The sequence below is a fragment of the Centruroides vittatus genome, unplaced genomic scaffold (assembly GCF_030686945.1).
Source record: "Centruroides vittatus isolate TY-2023 unplaced genomic scaffold, ASM3068694v2 contig_19, whole genome shotgun sequence".
NCBI lineage: Eukaryota > Metazoa > Arthropoda > Arachnida > Scorpiones > Buthidae > Centruroides > Centruroides vittatus.
The window spans coordinates 5,551,846-5,575,840 of record NW_027121169.1 but is presented as its reverse complement, the minus strand read 5'-3'; the positions used below and the strand labels follow the sequence as shown (position 1 = coordinate 5,575,840).

Genomic DNA, 23,995 nt, shown 5'->3' with positions numbered 1-23,995 from the left:
AGAGGACAGTTGACAGCACAGTCCTAGCAGCATTTGCTAAGCAACAGGAGATCACGGTACACTGGGATAGTGCTTCCATCATAAAAGCCACTAGATCTAAACAGGCCGTTAGACACTTGGAGAAATTAGAAATATATAGGGCACAATTAACATCCCATTGCATCAACCACAGGGACGCAGATGGGCTATCGTCTGCTTGGAAATCGTTCATTGGATAACGTAGGATTGTGATATTATATATAGTTTGTCAAGAATCTGCACTTTTTTTGTCAAGAATTTGCATTTTTTACCGTTTTTTCGGTACATCGTTTTTGCATAGTCTGCGCAATCACGAGAATTCTTTCCATTCTCGTGATTTTGTAAATTTGAATTTGGTTCGTTCTTTTTGTTTTTTTGTTCAAGTAACTGAAGAAGACTGATGAAATCAGTTGAAAACGTTTAACTATATAAAAACTTTTGCTGGAATTTAAGAAAGGTGTTGTTTTCTCTTTCCTATGTGATATTAGTTATGTGGGTTTTATCAAACATCTCCATCTGTATGGTATCTAACAATAAAAGCTGTTGCAATTATGCGATTTCTATGGATAAAGATTCAAGATACCATCAAGGATGTTTGCCTGTGTTAGGTGTCAATTTTCCATTGAAAGTCTTTCTGGGAGGCATTGTCTTATTCCATCAAATGAAACCAATTTCCATTTCTTTCAGAGAATGTAGTTTGAAAAGTTGCCGATGAATACAACTTTTTTCTTTCAGAAGAAAAAATTCTTATTCTGAGAATACTTATGGTGCAAACTACACTTCAATGCATTAAGTGCTTTTTCATTTACATGTGTCAGTCATAAGAATTATATGGAACAAAGAAAAGTTATAATGGGCTTTTTCCTTTTTTTACATTTAATGGATTTAAGTCAGGAAGTCCAAATCTTGATTTGGCAAGGATACACATGAAACAATTTGTTGAAAGCAAAATAATTTTACAGGGTTTTCAGAATTCAATCAAGAATGGTTGATACAGCAAGGAGTAACCCAAACTAGCAAAAAATAATCAATGATGTATTGGAAGTTAGCAAAAAATGTGGCTTATAGGGCTGACTGAGAAGAAATCTGACAGCAATGGTGCCAAAGTATTCCACTTCAGATTATCAGTTTTTTAATAAGAGTCAATGTGGCAATAGAAGGCAAGTTTTTCCCCAAACATGTCAAGATCACCAACAGAATGAACATAGCTTTGGATTTGATGGGCATTTCATTAACTACTAAGATGGTTGAGTGGCTGAAGCAGTAAAGGAACTGTCTGCCATTATAAGGACCTGAATTTGAGCATGGATCAACCAGGATATGTCGAATCCCATCTGTTGATGCTTAGCACAAGAGGAAATTGTCCCTCTGCATTAAGATAGAATGCATCTATACTGTGAAAACAAAAGCAGGCTCTTGTAAATAGGGAAAAATCATCAGTATATTCCAAAAAGTACCTAAAACACTCATTATTAAACATCAAAGTTTATTTCCTTGTTATTACAAGTCTATGTCTTGTCTACAGTGATACTGTTAGGAACATCATTTAAAAAATCTTTCAGCTGCCATATCCCATAGGTTAGCATCGATGGAAAATGTAAAAGTAAAGAAATAAGATATCTATACAAACTAAAGTTGTAACAGCATTTACCAAATTTCTCTACATTATCCTACCATGTTAGGATTATTCACTACAGGTTAGAAAAACCCTAAAGTCATTAAATTCACTCTCACTCTATTCTGACTCAGATAAATACAAGGAGGAGTTCCCTTTATTTTATGAGGTTATCTACACAGTAGTGGCATTGTTGCCAATTTATTACTCATGAAATATGGCCTTTTTTGAAGTAGTTCCCATTGAGCTGTATGCACTTGACCCAACGCGTCTGCCAGTCCTGGAAGAGGTTCTGGAATCCATCTTTCAACATCATCATCAGAACTGCTGCAAACTTCTTCAGAACAGTTGCTGATGAGCCAAAACATTGGCTCTGCAGCTCCGACTTTACTTTTTTTCTCATCTAAAAACACGTGGAGGTTTATATAGAGAATACAGCCCACATTCAATGTTTGATGGTGCAATACACATTTCCCATGGTCAAAGAAGGCCAAGGTTGTTTGATCTGTGGGAAAGTAATGGTGATTTCCTTCTTCAACTAACTTGTACAGTACCATACCAACATAAAGTTCCCCCGAATACCATAGTTACTGGGCAATATCATCCCATTGCCAACATTGTTGCCCAATATTTGACCCAACAAAACATCAAATGTTGGCCAAACAATCTATACAATCCAGACCTTGCTTTATGACTTTTTTGTTCCCTCATCTGTAATTGGAGCTCTGAAGTCAGTATTTTTTCTCTACAATGCTATTCTAAAGACAATATCAAAAGATGGGTTCCAGCATGTCTTCCAGGAGTGGCAGACATGTTGGGCTGCTAAGTGCATACAACACATTGGAAACTTCTTCAAAAAAGGCATATCAACTTGCTCCTATTTAGAAAGCAGTCTTAGTTTATTTGAAGTGAGTTTACTCCACTTGACTGAAACATATTTGTTGCACAAAAGAATTTTTAGTATTCTTTATTGATTTTTGTAGACAACAGGAATGCAAAGTTAAAAACTGGACAAAACTATGTTGAACAATTTCTGTCATTTTATTAAAGTTAACAATAACCATAACTTGTTAGATTTGACCAGTCCATTCTCATTCTACTAATCATTAATAATTAAAGTAAAATCCACTTATTGTAAGAATTTTGGGGTTCTCCTACATTGATAACATTGTGCAAAGTATTACAGTATAATCATTTGAGTGAAAAATTCTAGTTTGATTGACTATGACTTAATCCCTTCTAAAATTTAAGTTTTAATTGTACTGATAAAATATAATTACCTGCTTTCTGTTTGTCTTTCTTGAATGGACTGTCATAACTCATAATAAAGGGAATGGTGGGGAACATTCTCTCATCCATTCTCAGTTCATAGCATAGCTGAAAAGTTTCAAATAATAATTAATTAGGTTAGACTTATCCCTGCATGCAAGATGCAATAGTATTTAAACACTAACTTGCTAACTGTTTGCATTAACTACAGTAGAGCATCGATTATCCGACCCCCGATTAACTGACCGCGTTCTAGTCGGCAAATTCAAATGTCCGCTAGTGATGTGGTGCTACAATATTTGGTTATGTCTTGGCTACTTCAATATTATTTTTGTTAAATTTTTGCAGGTTTTAGCTGGCAGCACTGGCTCGACCATTAAAGGTAGGCTAGTATTTAAACCAGGCCTAATACACTATACTAATAATGTATTTTTTCATACTTTTCAGTTATCTGACCAACCGCAGTCCCCAATTAAGTTGGATAATCGATGCTCTACTGTACTTAATAAGAAATATATATCAAGTTACAGCAATACCCAAAAAAATTTGCAAACCATTTGGAACCCGAAGTGTTCGGAAAGTTACAAAATTTCAATCCCTTGATTTTGACACAGTTTGTCAGTTTGCTTTGAAGAATCAGACTTTTAAACATTGGAATGCTCTTTAGAATTGCTGTCAGTGTCTACAAGTTAGAATATTTTTGTCTTGAATTACAAAATTAGTTTTGATAGTTTTGATACAGAACTATCAAAACTATCTAAATATTTAACCATTTATTGTAGTGTGTTTTACACAATTATTTATACTTAATAAACTAATATCCCATACTGATGATAAATTTCTTCTATTACTTTAATTTTTATGGGTCCATTAACTTATCATTTACCTAAATTAGCAGATTACTTGTCTCCTGTATGGAGAATATGTTCTATAGAACTGTTATGAAAAAAATAATAAAATTATACTTTGTTTCATACAAGGATGAATGAGGGAATCTAAAATCCTTTAATTAAAACATAAAAATGCACAGTTTAGGAAAAGGAGCAACTTTGAACCCAATTAGGATAATACAAAAAATATTCTATTTACCATGCAGCACAGAAACCATTTAGTAGTCCAGTTGAAATTAATCTAATAATATGACACTTAAATCCAAACAAAAACATCTATGATGTAAAAAAATAGAGCCAAATAAAAAGTTATGGCAATTTAGATGACAGTCAAATGTTTTTTTTTCTTTGGTAAATTTAAGTGCGGTGCTTGAAAGCAAAATTAAAATATTAAAAAACATTAATACAGGCAAATATTTATCTTGTGGTTACTGCTTCAAAACATCAAGCTTATCTTCATCCACAAAAAAAAATTTGATTGTCATCTAAGTTGTCATAATTTTTTCTTGGTGTTATTTTTTTTACATCTCAGATGTTTTTGTTTAATGATTGTGATATTACATCAAGACCTAAGACAGTGACATACGGTACAGTTTGGTCAGAAGGAATCATGTTGCAGAGTGCTGACAGAATTAAGCAATAAAAGCAAAACAGCTCTGGGGGAATCCTCAAGAACTTTTGCAAAACTTCCAGGTCTATAGGTCAGCCTTTCACTGATAATGAGAATGGCTTAAGTTTAAAATTTGAGCTTTCTAGACCCAGTAGTTTTTTCTCTTGGAGTATCTGTGGTGCTGGATGAAGAAAATACAGCTTTTTTGGCAATTTTTGCATTTTTTGGCAACCCATTTACAGAAAAGTCTGAAATTTTGCACACTATGTAAGAAAAATATCTTTCAAATGAGATATTCAGAATTACCAATGCTTACGTTTAAATATCTCAATTTCTTCTTTTTTATTGCCACTGTGGGGAGTGGACCTCTTTTATGATTTTGAATTCCTCCCATTTGATTGTTTTTCGTTGTACTTTCAAAATGAATATTAAATGCCAAAGACATGGAAACTTTCCTAAGAACACTGCAATATGCCATCAAGGAAAAAAAAAGGAATTGGAACAAATTAAAAGGAAAAACAACTTGTTTGCCATGATGACACATGATTTGAAAGTATTCAGAAAATTTGGGTAATTCTAAAACAGAAAGAACACCTAATTAGGGCTCATAAATAGGACCAAACAATATTTTGTAATGGTTATAAATAAAATATTCCAGCATAAAGGTGAAAGTTTTGATACAATAATGTTTGCTGGACAAGAATGAATAATGTACATTTAATCTAAAAGAGAGTTATTCAAATTCTAACAGATTAGATGCAGGAATGATCTCTTAGGAAACTACAGTTTTACAAAATAATGAATAACTAATTCAATAATATTTTAACTCACATGTCCAAAATGCCCTTTTTTTCCACAATTGTAACAATATGCATTGTTGTTTACAGATCTTTCACTTTGCTTGATAGGTTTATTTTCTCTCTGTAATAGAAATGATATACAGGGTGGGCCAGCGAAAACGAAACGGCAGTGTGTTCGTGTTCGTCCAAGCAAAGCGCTCGGACAGGTCGATTTTACTCTCGAGGGGACATCTTTTGCAATAAAGTTTTTGCGATTCTGAATATTAACTAAACAATCATTTTTTTTCGAAATAAATGCTTTTTTAGTTAATACAAAATAAATGAGTTTTTAAAATTTTTTGTTGTCTGTTGTATTCAAAATCGCAAAAACTTTATTGCAAAAGATGTCCCCTCGAGAGTAAAATCGACCTGTCCGAGCGCTTTGCTTGGACGAACACGAACACACTGCCGTTTCGTTTTCGCTGGCCCACCCTGTATTAATTATTTAAATTTAGATGTTATAGAAAAAAATATATAAAAATTAATAAACTTTTTATATATAATTTATATATACAAAAAAGGGTGGTTGAATTCTTAGAATGTTTGCTCTTAATTTTTTCAACCTGCAAAAATATGACTAACAATTATTCTAGTGTCCATAAAATTACTGTGCAGTGAGAAATTTGTAACAAGATCAGAGTTACAGGTACAGCATTGCATACAAGACCCATAAGTCAGATGTTCTGGTTTTTGGTCTACAGTTTTTGGAAGACTTCTTTGTAGATTCATAATCCCCCATGGAATCTGGCCTGCTAGATCTCTAGAGGCCCCAAAATTGGGGGGGTGAAGTCCAGAGGACATTTCTAGCATTTGCTGTAGGAGAAATTGCAATATCATATGTAAAATTTTTAATAAAACTTTACTTAAACCTTTTCCATTGCACAATAACTTTTCAGACACCATGCATATTGAAATTCAGATAGATGCAGGAGAATCATTGACAAAATTATAAAGAAAGAAGTTGAAAAATATAAGTTCAAGTTATCTGCATAAAACATATTAAAAATTAAATAAAACATATGACAAAAATTTACACTGGTATGTATTTGAAATATTGCAGAATATAACTTCATTCAGCATGCCAAATGAGTTCATGCCACATGAAATTCTTGACACTTCTGTATTATTCCTTCAGCAACAATACAGAAGTGTCAAGTTTTTATTACATTCTCATTTTGTGATCTTTGTTCCTTCAGTAACTCAAGACTAAGATCACAAACTGAGAATGTAATATAAAGCTTTAAACACAGAATTGACTTGATCTATCTGAGAGGAAATCAGCTGAATGGAAAGTTGTTTGATTAATTTTGCTGTACAAATTTCCCTCATAGCCTGAGGGGGAAGATGAGTTCTGAAAATAAAAATTTCCAGGGCTCAAAATTAAACTTGGACACTCTAAGTAGGAATGCATCTTGTTTCTACACCATCTACAAATACCATTATTATATTGGTTCTTAGAAATCAACATTTATACAATAATTTTTAACTCTTGTTATCAAACTAGTATTTATCTTCTAAATGGTAGGGTTTGTAGCAGTTTGTCATTGTAAATTTCCATGAATTTTCCACGAATTTTCCACATCATCAAAAACTTCCAGTGCCCTAATATAGATTTAAAGCTTGTTCTATACTTACAGCAAAATTGTTAATTTTATAACATAGCAATAATACAAAATTCTTTGTAATATACATTTCTGTTAAGAGATACCAAAAGCTAGTATGTTCTGCATTTGCTTCTAAAGAAAACAGTGATGGTTTCTTAAACTTTACCTTTAATTTTTCAAAAGATACTCCACTTCACATTTCAATCATTTGTGGAGATTTGCAACATTCTATGCACTTCAATCCCTACAAAGGCATTGATAAATCCTGGTACAGGTCCTCTGCCGTGCTTCTGCTCAAAAATACAGAGTTCCAATTACATATTGCAATTCGTTGTTCCATGTAAAATAATAAGAAAATCCGTTTGCAATTTCTAGGCAATACAGTTTAATACCTCCCCAAAACAAAAAACAAACTAATGCACACTCTTTAACATAGCTTTTAGTTTGTTTTGAAAATTTGGTGCAAATCCAAGACTACTTACATATGATGCTTTAGATGAACTCAACTGCATACATTTTGCAATTTTGCCGACTGGAAAAAGCTAAACAATATGCCCTCAACACTACAAAAACTTCTCTTTTTCATTATAATATGTAAATGCTACAGTAATTTTGCTTCTTTGGAATTTTTATTTATTGGCTTTGCCAAACACTCAGGGTTTTTTGTAATTGTGATTGTATGCCTTTGTTACTTCTGCTCAAGAATTCACATTCATTATTTTTATCTGCAGAAGACCAGCATCTATGGCCATAAAATTGTCTTTGGATTTGCATTTGATCTCAATTTTTTTTTTTTTTAATGTGAATGTGACACTTTTCCACTGCAATAACACATTTGCTCACATTACTCAGCTTGAAATTTTTCACATATTAACATAAGGCTTGTCTTTTTGTACCGATCTTATCCAAACTGACCATTTTGGAAGCAATGAAAGGTGGTTCCAGTCTGGATTGTGGTAAGATGTCATTGACCTAATATCATATTTTGTATTATTTAGTCATATTTTGCAAGTCTTGCAAAATATGACTAAATAATACAATCAGAATCAAAGAATTTGTAAAATGAAAAAATTGTGCCTAAAAGCATATTACATTGACTTATCTTCAATAAGCTACCATGAACATGTACACTATGTCACAAAAGTATCTGGAAAGAGGATATAAATGATAAAGTGCCAGATCATTTGCATAAAACCGTGTCTCCAACAATTTGTATCAGCAAGTTAGTTAAAGTATTTGTTTGATTAACTCTTTTGTTTTCATTGTTTACAACGAGAAAAGAAGTATCAGTCTTGTTAGACTGATACTTCTTTTCTCGTTATTAAGGAGTGACAAAATGGGAAAATCTGTATGGAATCGTTCAGAACAGTTCCACATTCCAAAGTCCACAATACAAGATACAATTAGGAAATTCAGAACAACAAACAGTGTAGTAAATAAGGCTCAAAATGGGCGCCCTAAAATATTTACCTCAAGACAGAAATGTGCCATTGTCAGAAAAGTGAAGAAAAATTCACAAATATGAGCTAAGCTTGCTGCTGAAGCTTCTGTAGAACTTGGAGTACAAACATCTGCAGAAACTGTGAGAAGAATTTTAAGAAAAAGTGGTTATAATATAAAAGTTGTGTAACTAAGAAAAAAAACCATTTATCAGCCAAAAAAAATCAGCATAAAAGGTTAACGTTTGCAAAAGAGTTTTATGCAAAACTAATAACATTTTGGAACTCAGTTTTGTGGTCAGATCAATCCAAATTCAATGGTTTTGGTTAAGATGGTCACCTAAAAGTATAGAGAAAATCTGGAGAATCTCTAAAAGTCAAAAACCTGAGTTCTACAGTGAAATATGGAGGTGCTTCAGAGCTAGTTCAGGATTCTATGTCTGCAAATGGTGCTGGACTCTCATTATTCCATCAACGAATTTCAATCAACATGTGTATAAACAGATTTTAAATGAAGCTGTTCAGAAATTGGTAAGAAAATTAAAATTAGGGCAAAAATGTTTTTTTTTAGCATGATAATTATCCAAAACATAATGTAAAATCAGAGAGTTTTTTGACATGCACCATATAAAAGTGTTTCCCTGTCTGCCACGATCAGCCGACCTCGACCTAATTGAGCATTTATGGGATCACACTGAACGTATCATCAGAACAGAATCAATAACAAATAAAACTGATCTTAAAACATCACCACCAGTTTGGAATTTAACAGACAGAAAGAATTACAAAAAATTGGTTGAATCAATGCCTAGTCATTTAGAAGCTGTAATTAAGGCAAAAGGAGGTCCAACTCTTTATTAAAGGTATAAGATTTTGTTTTTTCATTATTTATTTCCTATGTTCAGATACTTTTGTGATGTGAAATTTTCAATGTTTTAAATAAAATTATATTTTTCGATTTGATCAATGCTTTTTGTCTATGTAAATATTTTTTCTGCTATAGAAAAGTCTGGGGATTTCAGATCTGTCATTATTTTTTTCCTATTTCATGTGAGGAATGAGTTATAACTAAAAAACTCTTACATCTTATAGGCGTCCAGATATTTTTGTGATGTAGTGTTTATGATTTAAGAACAAAAATCATTAATTTTATAAATTTAATTAGAAAAAAATCCACTTTATCATAAGTTTTCCTTAAGAGTTTAAATTAATATTTCTCATTTGATAGAATAAAATTTGTCATTTTATCTACATTATAAACACACTTCTTTTTGCTACAGCATTTCCAATGTGCCAAATCATTATGTTGGGATCAGTTTGATTTTGAGAATGATAGTTAATTTGTTTGTCATTTTTGATCCTGCTTCTGTTATGGGTTTAGGTTTGAATTGGGTTAGACTTTTTGTTGGAGGGTTTTTTCTCCCTTTATTTTTCTGGCAACATTTTTAGACCAGTTTCAGCACGACTGTGTGAATCAGTTGTGTACAGGAACCATTTTTAGAAAGATCCTTACAAACTGGAAGCACTCACTGTCTGTACATTCCGTATTATTGATGTAAATGCACAGACTGGTTTGAGATTTGACATACTAGCAGTTCTATGTGGACAAAGTGTTAACTAACATGCATGTGTTAGCATACACATTTTGTTGCTACTTGTTGCATTAGCATACTTATTTAAGAGTATAAAAGATTGTTCTGTAGTTTTCAAAAAGTAATCCTTAAGTCAATAATTTAAACATGTCTTCTGTAGAAATATGAAAAATGTATAGTGGTTGGCATCTCTGATCAGCATGTCATCAAAAATACATGTGCTTACCCATTATAAGCCAGGAATTATTTTTAATGCCCATTCACTGAGCACTCAATAAGCACTGAACTCTGAATAGACTAATCTGTTCAGAAAATAAGCACTCAGTCTCCAATAAAACTACTTTCTGAAGGCAACCTTTGGTCTGACAAAGTTGGATATGTCAGTAAACTCCTAAACACATCACACACGAATGAAATTTTGCTGCTGTGTCAATTAAACAATTATTTTGGATAAAACATGTAACCTTAACATGAGGTAGCAATCTCCATAAAAATGTCATGAAATTCTATTGTCTAAATCAATGAAATTTCAGGTTTTTCATGATTGCCACAAATCCCATACAAACACTGCTTAGACTTGTCTATAATCAATGTAGGAAGTACATTTAATGAAAAATTATCATTTCCACTGCTAAATGGCACACATTGTTTAATATTAATGTTTTGTAAAATGGCTGCTTGAAGAAATTTATTGGCTGATGAAGTTTTACATTTAACAAATAATAATACAGGTCAGAAATACTTTGTTTTGATGCTTACACCAAAGAAATGAATCCAATTTAAGCTCTGTCAATATAAACTATTAACAATGTTACCATCATACTATATATTGGACATTTTTAATTTAAAAAAATGCATTATATTTTATTTTCTTACATCTCAAATATCAACATAAATAATAATGGGGTGGTCCAAAATTCAGTTTGCTATCATAAGACATAGATTATTTCACATGTTTAACAAATTTGAAGGTGATGATGATGATTCAGTTGCTTCACTGAAAACAAGTAAATCATCTATTATTTATATCTATGACTATTATCAAATAAACCAAACTCACTGTTAAATGGTACCTTCTCCAAAAATCTGGGCAATCCTAAAAAAAATAATAAATATATTAGTTATTAAAATAAGTTTTGTTAAATAAAATTTGCAGAGATATTTTAAGTGAATTTAGCATAATTTTTTAAAATTAAAATAAATAAGACTATTGTTAAATTTAAAGAAATCGTACAAATTTTATGTGTCCTGGAAGTTGACATAATTTACATGTTTGCTCTAGTTCTGTTTCCATATGGGCTTTACATTTCTTTGTTCTGTGCTTGAGAGAGAGGCATATTTCGCAACTTCCCCTTGGACATTTTCTCCCAATATGACCGGAATAGCCGCAAAGATAACATGTGGGTTCTTTCTGAAAAGTTTTGAAAGTTTTAATTCAGGCTATAAAAATACAATGCGTAATCATTCAAAACACTTCTTTCCATCTTGATTTTTGTTCTCCTTATATCTATATGCAGTCCTAATAATCTGAAATTCATTGCTTCTTTCATTAATTAAGGAGACAAAATACATAAAGAAAACAAATCATTCTATGTATATTTATTGAAATTTTTATAAAGTGTATTTGGAAAACTTCTGTGAGTTTATTAGCTGCAATTCTGTTTACATTGTCATATATAACAAAAAATCAGATTCAAACTTACATATTCAAAAACATAAGCATCAGAAATGTAATCTTTAAGATTAATCAATTAAAGGATACCCCAATTCTATAACTACTGAGAAATAAATTATACTTAGAGTCAATAAATACAAATGAATTTGTAAGACTGTGAGATGAGAGGATACTAAGTCTGCATTTCTCTACAATCCCACAGGGAGAAAACAGAAGGCACTAAAATGTAGAGATGACGACAATATTCAAAAATATATACTAATTACCTTAGGTTTTGTACAGTCCCTCATCCTATGTCCTCTTTCCAAACATATACAACACATTACATATGCAGTTTTATTGTAATACCGTGACTTCTGAGACTGATATAGATCTTGATTACTGACATACCAAACCTGATCTGTAAAAAAAAGATTAATTATTGTAATTAATTTTGTTTCAGATTTATTCAGCTATATAAAGTAACATTTTTCAAAGTAAATAATTATAAATTTTATTACTATAAGTTTGTCCAGATAACCTGTGGCAGTATAACCAACACTTGCAATACTCTTCAGAAAATTTCTAGACGAGAATGACTGTTGTCTGCCACCTAGCTACAACAACATGGCTACATACAACCACAGATTGCTAATATGGTGGAGATGTTACACTCTTGGATGCTATTTTCCTACTCTTCTTCTTTGGGCAATATGCATATTTTTTAGTGATGTAACGAATAGTATATTTGGCCTCAGCTGAATACTGAATATTCGGCCAAACTATTCGGCTTGATTAACGCAAGTACGAAAATTGGCGCGCAAACCGCACTATGGCAAGGATCACGCACTCTGCTCTCTATTGGCCCGCTGTCACTACGATTTTTTCTTCCAGTAGGTCTAAATTATTTAAATTAATTAATTAAATTATAATTATTAAAGTTAATATGAGATGGAGCCTAACGTCTACCTCTACTGCCAAATTGGTTTATAATTTATGTAATAGCCGTAAATAGCCCGATATGATTCGGCAGTTGTTGGTATTTGGATGTAAGTTATAACTTATAAGTTATTTTATTTGCAATCGATCTTTTTAACTCTAAAATTTTGTTTTTAATACGTATTTGTAGACTGAATATTGCCCTAAGGATATACTTTAGTGGGGACATATGGTCTAGTTTCTGCCCAGTTGTGGAAAAGTTCAAATATATTATTGGGGGTTTTCTATTTGTGAAGTTTTGTGATATTTTGTTGCTATTGTTTTTGTCAATATTTTTAAAATTTAACATGATTTCAAATGTTATCTTTTGTATATAATGAAAAATGCTCATTCTTTGCTTTACATATAAAATAAATTATATATTAGTTACTCATCTTCTAGAAATAGATAAATAATTCTTTCATTAAATACGATAAGTTTCAATAAAACATTTCGTAAATCATTTTAAAATATCGTTAAAAAATATTAAAATACACGCGAATACGAATATAACATAATTAACTAATCAATAATATTAATGCCCGCTACATTCTAACCTACACGCCATCAATGCCATAAGATATCGGGCTAGATAAAGGCTATATTATTATTTAATTATGAAATAATTTAATACTAGAGTTAGACGCTATTTCTTATTAACTTTAATAATTATAGTTTAATTTTCAGCATTAATAAAAGTTACCAAAATGATTAATTTACTGTGTTTTTGTTATTTCTTACTCCTGTTTTTAGGTATTCGGTATTCAACTGAATAGTGACTAAATATTCGGTATTCAGCCGAATAGTGATTTAAATATTCAGTATTTGGCCGAATAGTGAAAAATAGGCCAAATAGGCCGAATACCAAATAGTAACCGAATATTCGTTACATCACTAATATTTTTCTCTTGATACTGAAGTTGCCTGTGGAGGATCATTCCATAGAGAAAAAAGAAGACCCATGTGTTTTTTATTTGTCAGATCAACTGTTTGTGAGAAATGTGGTTCTAAAATCTTTTAAATGTAATTCATATATAAATACAGCAGTGTTTGCAGTGTACAGCTGGTTCTTTCTCAACACTTCCAGAATTTTAATATGGAGATTCTCACTTTTATTGTCTGCAAGGAAGGAGCCTATATTTTCTCTCTCAGACTCCTCATCAAGCCATTTCAGAAAAATTTTATGACAGTAGATATATACATCATTTTGCAATTAAATCATACCACTTCAAATGCAAAAGAAAAAAAAAAGACACATGATTACTCACAGGTGAGCACCGTGCTAACTTGTCTAACATGACTGAAACAAAGGCAGCACTGAAAGTGTTAGTGATGACTATTATTTCCAATTCTAGTATCTTGTTGAAGGGAATACTTGAGTAGAAAGGTAGACAAGAGTTTGGCCACAAAACTTCCAAGAAGCCAGAGTTACAAATGTTTTAAAACAAAAGGTGAGTGCAGCATTCACTCTCAAATAATGGCGGGTTAATAAAGTCAACAAAAATTTATTTAACAGAAAATTCAGTTTATTTTCTGTCAAATAAATTTAATAATTTGTCATAGACTAATAATCCTGACATAGCTTGTGTCAGATTAAGATAAAATATTTTGACCATACTGTAAAGTCCAGATAGACTTTACAGTATGGTCAAAATATTTTATTTTGTTTTTTTTTTCCTTTCTTTAAGTATTTTAATAGTTTAATCCATAATTACTGGATCACATTAGAATACTCCCAGAGAAACACGTGATGCATCACGTGTATATACTTCCCATTACCATCTACCTATATTCCACAGGTTATACTTTTGCTGTAATGCTGAGTATGCAAGTCAGATGGAATGTCTACTACATTATGATTTTTTGCATTATAAAGTAATATGTCAATATATTCTTTACAGAACTTAATTTATTAGAAATTATAAATAACTCATACCAAATTATTATTTGTTTCAATCAAAGATTTTAAACATTTTGAATTACAATATTAACAATTAAAAATTAGTTTATTGGAAACTTTCATGTTGATAAAGCAGAGACTACATAACGTCCCATATGCAAGACGATATCTGTCTTGGCAGACTTTTCTTTAGTCAGAGCAATGATTATACAACCGCAAAGTACTGACTGAGACAATTAATACTGACCAAGAGCAATCTCTTGCCCTTGGTCAGTACTAATTGTCTCAATTTTAGGGGAGATAAAGTGACATTAGAGTTGCTACCCAGCTGGCATTGGGTCAGCTTGACCAACAACCAACTTGTTATATATTTTAATTGTTGTTAGAGGATTGATCAACTATCTAAGGACATTTTCAATTATATGTATAAATAAAACAGATCATGATTAAGAGTTAAAATTTAGTTGTACAGATTACAATTTTCTTAGAATAAACTGCTGATATGATGATGGAGTTTTTACTTAAACAGTCAGATTCTACTCAGACTGAATGGTAAAACACAACTGCAATTAGTATTGTAAGACACATTCTTCCATGGGAATTTTGAAGATGATAAAGCCTAATCATTCTAAGTGTGGGTTGAAAATTTGTATACAAATTTTAAGAAATGGATGATACTGCAGAAGGTGAATCTATCTTGTTCACTTCATGTTAACCACATTAAGTGAACAAGAGTATATTTCCCTTCAGCCTTGAGGCCAAAGGGAAATATACTGAGCAAATTGTTTAAAAAGCAATTTTTTGTGGCATGACTCATTGCCATTGTGCTCACGACATTGAAGTGTGCAACAAGTTTCCTGCATTTGTCTGATAGTAGTCCTAGATTTACCTGATGAGCGCATATAACACTTTTTATTGTTTTCAATAATAAAGCTAACAACATTAATTCAGGGATATTAAGCTGATGTAATATTTTTTATTTTCATTAAAAATGAATAAAGAAGCAAAACATTTTTGAAATTTGTCATGGAAGAACATGGTTTAGTAAAACAGTGAACTTACATTAAGATTGAGGATTTTATTACAGTCAATGAGATGTGATAGTGAAACCAAGAAACAAGCAAGTGGCTATCAAGAGAGCAAAATAGTCTGAGATTATGACTGTTCTTGTTGATCAGTTTGGACAAGAGGACTATGAATGTATTCCCAAAAGACAAGATAAATACATTAACTGATTATCTAACATTTTATGGCAATTGTTTCAAACAATTTGCCCAAAATATGAACAACAGAAAATTGTAAGTCACTCTACCATGACAATGCTAGGCTGCATACAGATATTACAATTATTTGAATTTTCAAATGGTAGCTGTTTTATTTGTTCTGTAAATACTTGTCTCTTTAATCCGAAAAGAATTACTTCGGTAGACTAACCCACAGCCATTCAGGTTAAAAAACTCCTTTATTGTTTTTTCATATGCATTTTGAACTTGTTTAATTCTCAAGCCCCTCCTCAGTGCTAAAGAAATTTTAAATACAATCATTAAATTGGCAAAATAACGCATGTAGATAATATTAACTAAAACCATCTTATCATACCACAAAGATCTTCACAAATTTTTCTCCGGTTTATTTGTCACACTCATATGGTACTTCTAGTTCTCGTTTACAATATTTGCTAATTTTTAAAACCCAAGGGCATATATCATATTACATTAAAAAGATTTTCACTACTCCACTATAAAAAATCATAAATTGTAATTTTAGTAACATTTTACAAGTTATTTAATAATAAAATTTTCTAAAAATTCTTTTATATAAAAAAATATATACATACGTACAAGTTTTTAAAATATATTTCATTTTTTTCCTCTCTACTAATTTTAAACATAGGTATATGTCATATAACCTTAAAAGGTTATCCTAACAATTCTATAATAGAAAAAATTTTGTAATAACATTAAGGTGACTGTAATTTTAACAACATTTTCCAATCAATTAACATACAGTAAAGGTATTTATATTACAATTATTACTTATCTAGGAAAATACAGAATTACTATTCTTGCACAACTATCTTTGCAATCTCCGCAGAGTGGAAACATAGGACATACAACTTACAGGTCTTATATGTAATAACTTCAAATTTTTCGCTGCACAGTAACTTTTCCAAACACCCTGTACTTTACCCTATCTAGAATTCATTTCAAAGATACATAGACAAGTAATAGAAGAAAAACAAAGTATTTTTCTATAAATCTACAATTTCATAGGAAATAACATGATATATACAGATTTTAGATTACTGGTAAACTGTTTGATATATCTTGAGGGCAGTTTACAAGTGCTACAGCATGCTTTTGTACAAAAGTTCACTTTATTTATAGTGAAACAGTGTAAATATTTTGTGTAGAGTTTAGAAGTCTATATTTATCATAACGAAAACAAACTACAGTTTAAGATCTCACACTATAAAGTTACAGCTTATGGTCATACTTATAGATTCATTGTTATATAGTAGTGGATGAAAAACCTCTTATTGAGCTGCAATTTGAAAAAATTGTAGACCTATAAATTCCCACTGTCATGCATCTGTCTGTTGATCTTTCTGTCTTAATCTTGAAAACTGAGTTAGATAGATGAAAGACGAGACCAGATATGGAAACCTTCGGGCAGAGATGGGCAATCTTTTTCTATGTAAGGGTTACATTTGCAATTTTTGAACTGACACTGGCCACACATAAGAAAAAAGTGTGGGTTAATCACAAATATTTATCATCATCAGTAGACAATATGATGCATGAACAAATTATATTCTGGTATAACTTTTTTAAAATAAATGCTGTATAGTTAATGTCTATTTTTAAGTTTGATTTATTAAAATAATTATAAAACTCATCTAATGCCTTATTTAAAAAAACCAAATGATAAATTTCTACAATTTCTGGATATTTACTTACCTACAATATTTACAAAATCATACCACAAAGACTATGTTAAATGTGGCAAATTAAACAAATTAGACAAAATTAATTTTTAAGCTTTCAAAAGTATGTAAGAAAATAAAAATCTAAACTTTAATACCTTACCATTATATCTTTCGAAATTCTCGGATGAATCAGGAGACACATTAATACATATATTATCCTTTGAGCTGCTTGGATATTTGAAAAGATCTTCACTACTATCACTCTCCACATCATTTGTAGCCTTTGCATTTTCCAAGTAAAATTTTTCTTTCAGATTAAAAACTGTATTTTTGTTTGGGGAATTCGAAAAAAAATTAACGACTGCTGTGTCATCTCTTTGGCTTGGATATTTAAAAAGTTCTTCACTACTATCACTGTCCACATCATTCGTCAAAGATGCCGATAAATTCTTTGTTTTTGCATTTTCCAAGCAAAATCTTTCTTTCAAATTAAAAACTGTACTTTTGTTTGTGGAATTCGGAAAAAAATTAACAACTGCCGTGTCATCTCTTTTCGGCGTTTGAACAGTTTCATCATTGTCACTGTAAGTAATAGAAACAAATTCATTACACCAACTTTTTCTCTCTTTAAATTCACCTTTAACACTGTCCTTATCATCAAAAATGATCACTTCTGGCACAACAGAACTAGCGGGCTTGAATTCGGACACAACTTTGACGTCATCAGAATTGCTGGATGTATCTGACGATATCGTTATTGGATTTTTAACATCTCCTTGCGTTGTACCATTACAAGTTTTGGATTCTGTGTCCAATAAATTTCTAGCCAAATTAAGTTTTGATCTGGTAAAAGCATTTGTCTGGATAACTTCGTAGGATTCATTTTCTGCAAAATGAATTTGGCTATAGAGAGCAATTTCTACATCACTGTCTATCCTGTCTTCGTCACTCTGTTCCCTGTCAGATTCTTCTAAAGCATAATCTTCGTTAAAAATATCGTCATCAAATACATATGCCATTACCAAACTAAAATGAAAAATTCATATTATACTTTTAAAGATATAACAATTTAATTAGGCTAGTAATAACAATTGTTCTATCTTCTGAATTACATTTTAACTTAAGTTTGTTGAAGACATTCATTTTTATTAAGCATTTCTTAAGTTAAAATTCTACTAATGGATTTTCTGTTTTGCAAGTGTTTTTAATATCAAAGAAAATGTACCTCAAAAACCTTTAACCGATGTGAATCAAAATGAGAAAGGACTCAGGAGGGGTCTTAAAACATTTGTAATGTTAAATTTTGCTTCTCATCGGTTAAAGGTTTCTGAGGTACGTTTTCTTTAGTAAACTCCGATGTGCAGTTGTTCATTTTTAATATCAATTAGGCTATATATCAAACAAATTAAATAATGATAAAAATTTAAGCAATCACAGTTAGTTAAAATAAATCTCATCTCAAATTTTCATTATGTATCAAGCAAAAAATCAAAACACTACTTTACTAAAACTTAAATAACTAAAAAAACAAAATTCTATATTAACACTTTCAAGTAAGAAACCAATCTTCAGATATTTTACAAATGCAAACAAAGAATAGTGAATATATGGAAACTATGTGACAATTTGAAAGAGAAGTTGTATAAACTCTTCCCAAAAATCCACAGCACTGCTATTTAACATGATTTTTGTAATGTCACAACCTTAACCCTTTCACTTCTGTTTGCTGCTTCCTGTATTAACATGTATTAAGCTCTTTTCATGAGGTTGTTTCTGTGTTCTTCCTATCTTTTCTGCATGGATCTTTGTGTGACTCCAATGTATTCACAGTCCACCCCATTTGATTAAATAAAGATATCTTATATACAGTCCACTGTTATCATTCCTTCATGTATTAGTTTTACTTGTTTCTAATTAACTAAAAACATGCTGCAATCTTTTTAATCATCAGAGAGTTAAGTTTCTGTGCTACTATATTGAGGTGTTTTACTATGTTTACTTGAATGTAAGCTGTTTCAGCAATTATGAAAATAGGGTGTGTTTTAGATTCAATGTAATATGATGTAATTAGCAACTTCTAGTGTCATGCATCTTATTTGTCTATCAGGAATTCTACGATGTTATTTTAACATTTGTATTAGACCAATATTCATAACATTAAATATTTAAGAAGTCAATTTAACTCAATCTCATTAATCTATTATAACAATATCATAAGTAGTTGGACAAAAATCTCAGAAAATTTCAATTCATTAACTGTTTGATGCTGAAGATGGCTGTCCAGTTGGCTGAAAATGTTTGATGCTGAAGATGGCTGTCCAGTTGGCTGAAAATAAAAATATTTCTGCTGGAATAGGTTAGAAGTTCAAAACACAGTTTATCAGACTTACAGTTGACAAATTTGTGTCAAGCTATCTGTGAGAACCTGGAATAGTGTAAATTCAATGATTTTAATCTTATTTTTTTGTTGAAATTATTTCATTTCACAAATGCAATAAAGGAACTTTGTAAGATTTTCCCACTGGTAACACTTCCTCCATGGGTGACACAGCTTCCACAAAACTACTCAGTGAGAAAAATGAAAAAAATCATGGATTGAAGCACTAGCCAACTTTACCAAATATGGGCATTACAGTGGCAGACCCCGAAAAAAGTAAGACGACAGATGTCAAGTCAGAATTCACCTGCCTAATTCCTCACTATCCTCAACCACTGATTTTCCCAAACTCCCATCAAATTTTTACACCAGACTTTCACTACTACCCTTGATGAACAAGTACTTGAACATTACCGACAAATTAAGACCCATCTGGACCAAGCGTTCCCTTCTTGAGAAGTCAACAATCATCACCACTAACCGTCCAGGTATTTATCAACTTGCGTACAAAATTGTAAATGCTCTCTCTCAGTTTGGCACACTTCTAGCATTAGACTCTTCCACTAATTCTATTCCCTTGTAAAATTTTTATAAACTTGAACAAATAAATTATTGTTATTGAATGGTTAAATGCAGAGCAGTGTTTGTTACTTCCGTGCCTCTCTAAAATTTTCCTCCTCTGTTCTTTACTCTGTAAAAGTCCTACATACGTGGCTGCTTATGCAGTTTGAAGGTTCCTGTGAGCCAAAAAATCACAGGTGGTGTCAGACCTTACCCAAAGGGAACTGCTGTCCTGTTCACAAATCCATTTTTCAAAAAATAAAAAATAAAAGCTGTGGGTGAGCACATAAGAATAAGGCTAGTATTGGATTCAATGGCATCTTAAATCTGAGTAAATATGAGATATGTAATGCTTCTGAATAACACAGGAAATTCTTAGTTGGTAAGGTGAAAACCATGCTTTGTAATATATATTTTCTGGGCTAACTTATAAAAGAAACAACTTCTAAACAATGTCTAAAAATCAAAGTTTTCTATATATGATAATTCTTTAAAAGACTACAATCAGAACATGCATTGAAGGCTCTGCATACTGACACTTTCTTTTAAGCTGTAAATCCTTGAATGATATGAGAGTATGTAGAAGTACAAAACAATTTTTCCCATAGACCTTGATAATGTATTTATAAGGACTTTTCATAATCTTTAAAACTAAGAAGTGCATTTCACATTAGTTAGCTTGATCTAGTATCAAAGCATTATTTTATATATTAAGACTCTGGATAGTAGAACATCTTTCCATACAACTAACATGTCTTCTACAGCAGTGGTCACTAACATTTCTGATTTTACAGACCACTAAACTCACAATTTCGAATCCTGCAGTCCACTGTGATGAATTTTTTTTAATACAAATATCTTTAGAATAACGATAAAAGTTCCATTTTACTTTATTAATATGAAATTCACTTGTTTAATTATAACAAATTAGTGTAAAGTTTGTTGCTGCTTGTTTGAAATAAGTTTATAGATTCTTGGCTCTTTTCCATGAAGGATGACAATTGCACTCATATTATTTATTGTTGATTATTTATTGATAACAGTCATTTTGTGTTTTTTTAGGATTTGAATAAAAAACTCCCAATGTGTGAGAAAAAGCAACCAAGCATTTTGCATTTCTTTCATAATACTTTGCATAACCTTGAGTTGATCAATGTCCAAATTTCTCTGGGGACCACCAAAATTTTCAGACCACTGATGATCTGTCAGAAAATTTGGTGGAAAATCCACTGCCAACCACTGTTCTACAATATTGGCCATGGAAATTGCATCACCCATAATATCCTGTAAAAATGTGTTTATGTTTTAAATTAAAGTATTGTTTTACTACATACCTGCAAAAAGTCATAAAGATTGATCATCTATGACATTATAAACATGGAAATGCTTTTCAATAGCTGACAGAGTCTGCTGCAGTAATGTTTCCAATAATTGTACCTTCCACTGGTACAATACATTTTCATAGTTAACACAGTGTAAAACAATCTACAATTGTTGCTTTGAATGCTAAAGGTTTACTCTCTCATGAAATAGCATAGAGTACACTTTGTCTTCAATCAACTATTGTGTCTTTGTTGTAAAGATGATGTGAACATGGCAACATTGAAGGAAAAGATTAATTCCGAATCAGGAGGTAAATATATAAGTACACCATACCAGGATGTGATATTGAAGCATCTCAGTCTGTGAGAAGGTACTGCTAGTTCTTCCAAACTGAAAGTGAAATGAGGAGAGCAGACAAGCATAAAAGTGAGTCCACAAACTGTGCAACATGGGTTTAAAAGCTTACCATCACATAAGAAGCCATTACTGACGATGACTAAAATGTCATTTGAGCTAAACAGCATTTGAAGTGTTGACATGTGGAATTCAGTCATGTTCTTGATGAATCCAAATTTAACCTGCACAGATCTGACAGCAAATCCTGTGTTAAGAATACAAAAGATGAGACCTAAAATACAGATTGCTTGATGTACATAGTAAAGTATCTGGCAAGTCAAATGGTATAGGCAAACTTCTGCTCTGAATTCCAGGCCAAAACTTTCATGATCTAGCAGTGCATGTAGTGATGTGAAGGAATCTGTAAGAGTAACATTTCCATCATTTATGATTGTTTTTTCACAGTATTGATGCTCATACAGAGCATCTCTTTCCACTCCTTGGCAGTGGATAGCCAAAAGATTCTAAGTGATACTCATAATAGGTACTCACTGACATGGACAAGATTGCAAAATTGCATGATCTAGATGCTTGAACTGAAACATGAATAATTTGACAAATGACATTTCTCTGACTTACATGGGAACCCTAGCAGTTTGTCCACTGATTCTGATAAAATTTTGTAGATGTGTTGTATTTACAAGTACTTAAAAATCTACCAAAACCTCAGGACCACTATTCAGGCATTCACAAAAAAATTAGGATAAAAGTGTTCTACGACCATTAATACCAATACAGAACACCAATTCACAAAGCAGTGGCATGGTGTGGGTAGTTAAGACATCACCTGTGGTGTCTTTGTTTTTGAATTTGATCTCCACGTGTAAATTTTTTAAAAAATTTCTGATATACAATTTTATGTGATTTTTTAATTATTGAAAGTAAAATTTATTATTCATGATAAAATATCAGGGAATTTAAATCTTTTGTCTACAATTTAAAGTTTTTATCACCCAAAAAAAATTATATATGTAAATGCAATAAAATATTACAATGAATGTTTGACAATATCATAACAGCATTTTGGGTAGTATTTTATTGTAAAAACAGTTAAAATGTAATGGCTCGTTGTACCATGCACACACAATCATTGCTACTTCATTTTCACAGTCTTCATATTTTGTTTTAACAACAGAGGGTGAAAAATAAACTTCATTAACATCTTTGAAAATATTTCTTTCCTGTGTTATTTGAAATGCAAAGCACGCATATTTTATCATGTCACAAAAACTGGTGTGCTCAACTGGTTGTGAATTAGAGATAGTATTTTAAACGCATTTACACTATTGATTTTAAGAAGATAACTACAATTTTGTAGCTTTTTTGATAAAATTTTTAACCTCTCTATTAAAATAAACATTGCAAGGCTGGCAAAAATGAGTATGTTTCAGTGGGATAGAAAAACTGTATATAAAAATTTTAAAATTTTGCTGGATGATAAAGGTCGGGTTGTCTGACGATTTTATTCTGGAACGTTTTAAGAAATAAATGGTGATCAACCAAGTTTTTTGGAAGCGACTACGTCTTTGTATATAAGAAACTTAATAATCATAAGGTTAAATTATAAATGTAATATAAAAACTTTGCATATGGGGATTGAACTCAAAAACAAAGACACTGCAGAAAGATACCTTAAATAACCACATTTTACCACATAACATGATTTTTGTAATGTCACAACCTTAATTAATTAATGGTTGTAGAAAACTTTTATCCTAAATTTCTCAAGAAAGACTGAATAGTGAGTCCTGCGGCTTTGGTAGAGTTTAAATACAAGTACTCATCCACAAAATTTCGTCAAAATCGGTAATGACAAACTGCCAGGTTTCTCTTGTTAGAGGTTGATTTGAGGGTACAAATGCACCTCCGAACAGTGTGGTTGGGACCTTATCACAGAAGCCTGTGACCACAAGAGTAAAATGTCGTGTAGAGATAGAGTTGCCAACTATCTGCATCGTGTGGGACTGTTATGCATTTTTTAATGAAATCCCGCAACACTTG

The 23,995-nt window shown here is 31.4% G+C and overlaps 1 protein-coding gene across 1 annotated transcript in view; it reads right to left on the bottom strand.

The window, feature by feature from the left end:
• Positions 1 to 23,995, bottom strand: part of LOC136970282 (zinc finger CCHC domain-containing protein 7-like) — a 29,344-nt gene that overhangs the window by 3,378 nt on the left and 1,971 nt on the right. The window contains exons 2-8 of the mRNA XM_067264702.1: positions 17,754 to 18,363; positions 17,498 to 17,600; positions 11,818 to 11,951; positions 11,111 to 11,287; positions 10,937 to 10,972; positions 5,234 to 5,323; positions 2,914 to 3,010 (exon numbers count right to left, since the gene is read on the bottom strand). Of these exons, the coding sequence (XP_067120803.1) occupies positions 2,914 to 3,010; positions 5,234 to 5,323; positions 10,937 to 10,972; positions 11,111 to 11,287; positions 11,818 to 11,951; positions 17,498 to 17,600; positions 17,754 to 18,356 (1,240 nt within the window). The 5' untranslated portion in view covers positions 18,357 to 18,363. The remainder of the gene's footprint in view (positions 1 to 2,913; positions 3,011 to 5,233; positions 5,324 to 10,936; positions 10,973 to 11,110; positions 11,288 to 11,817; positions 11,952 to 17,497; positions 17,601 to 17,753; positions 18,364 to 23,995) is intronic.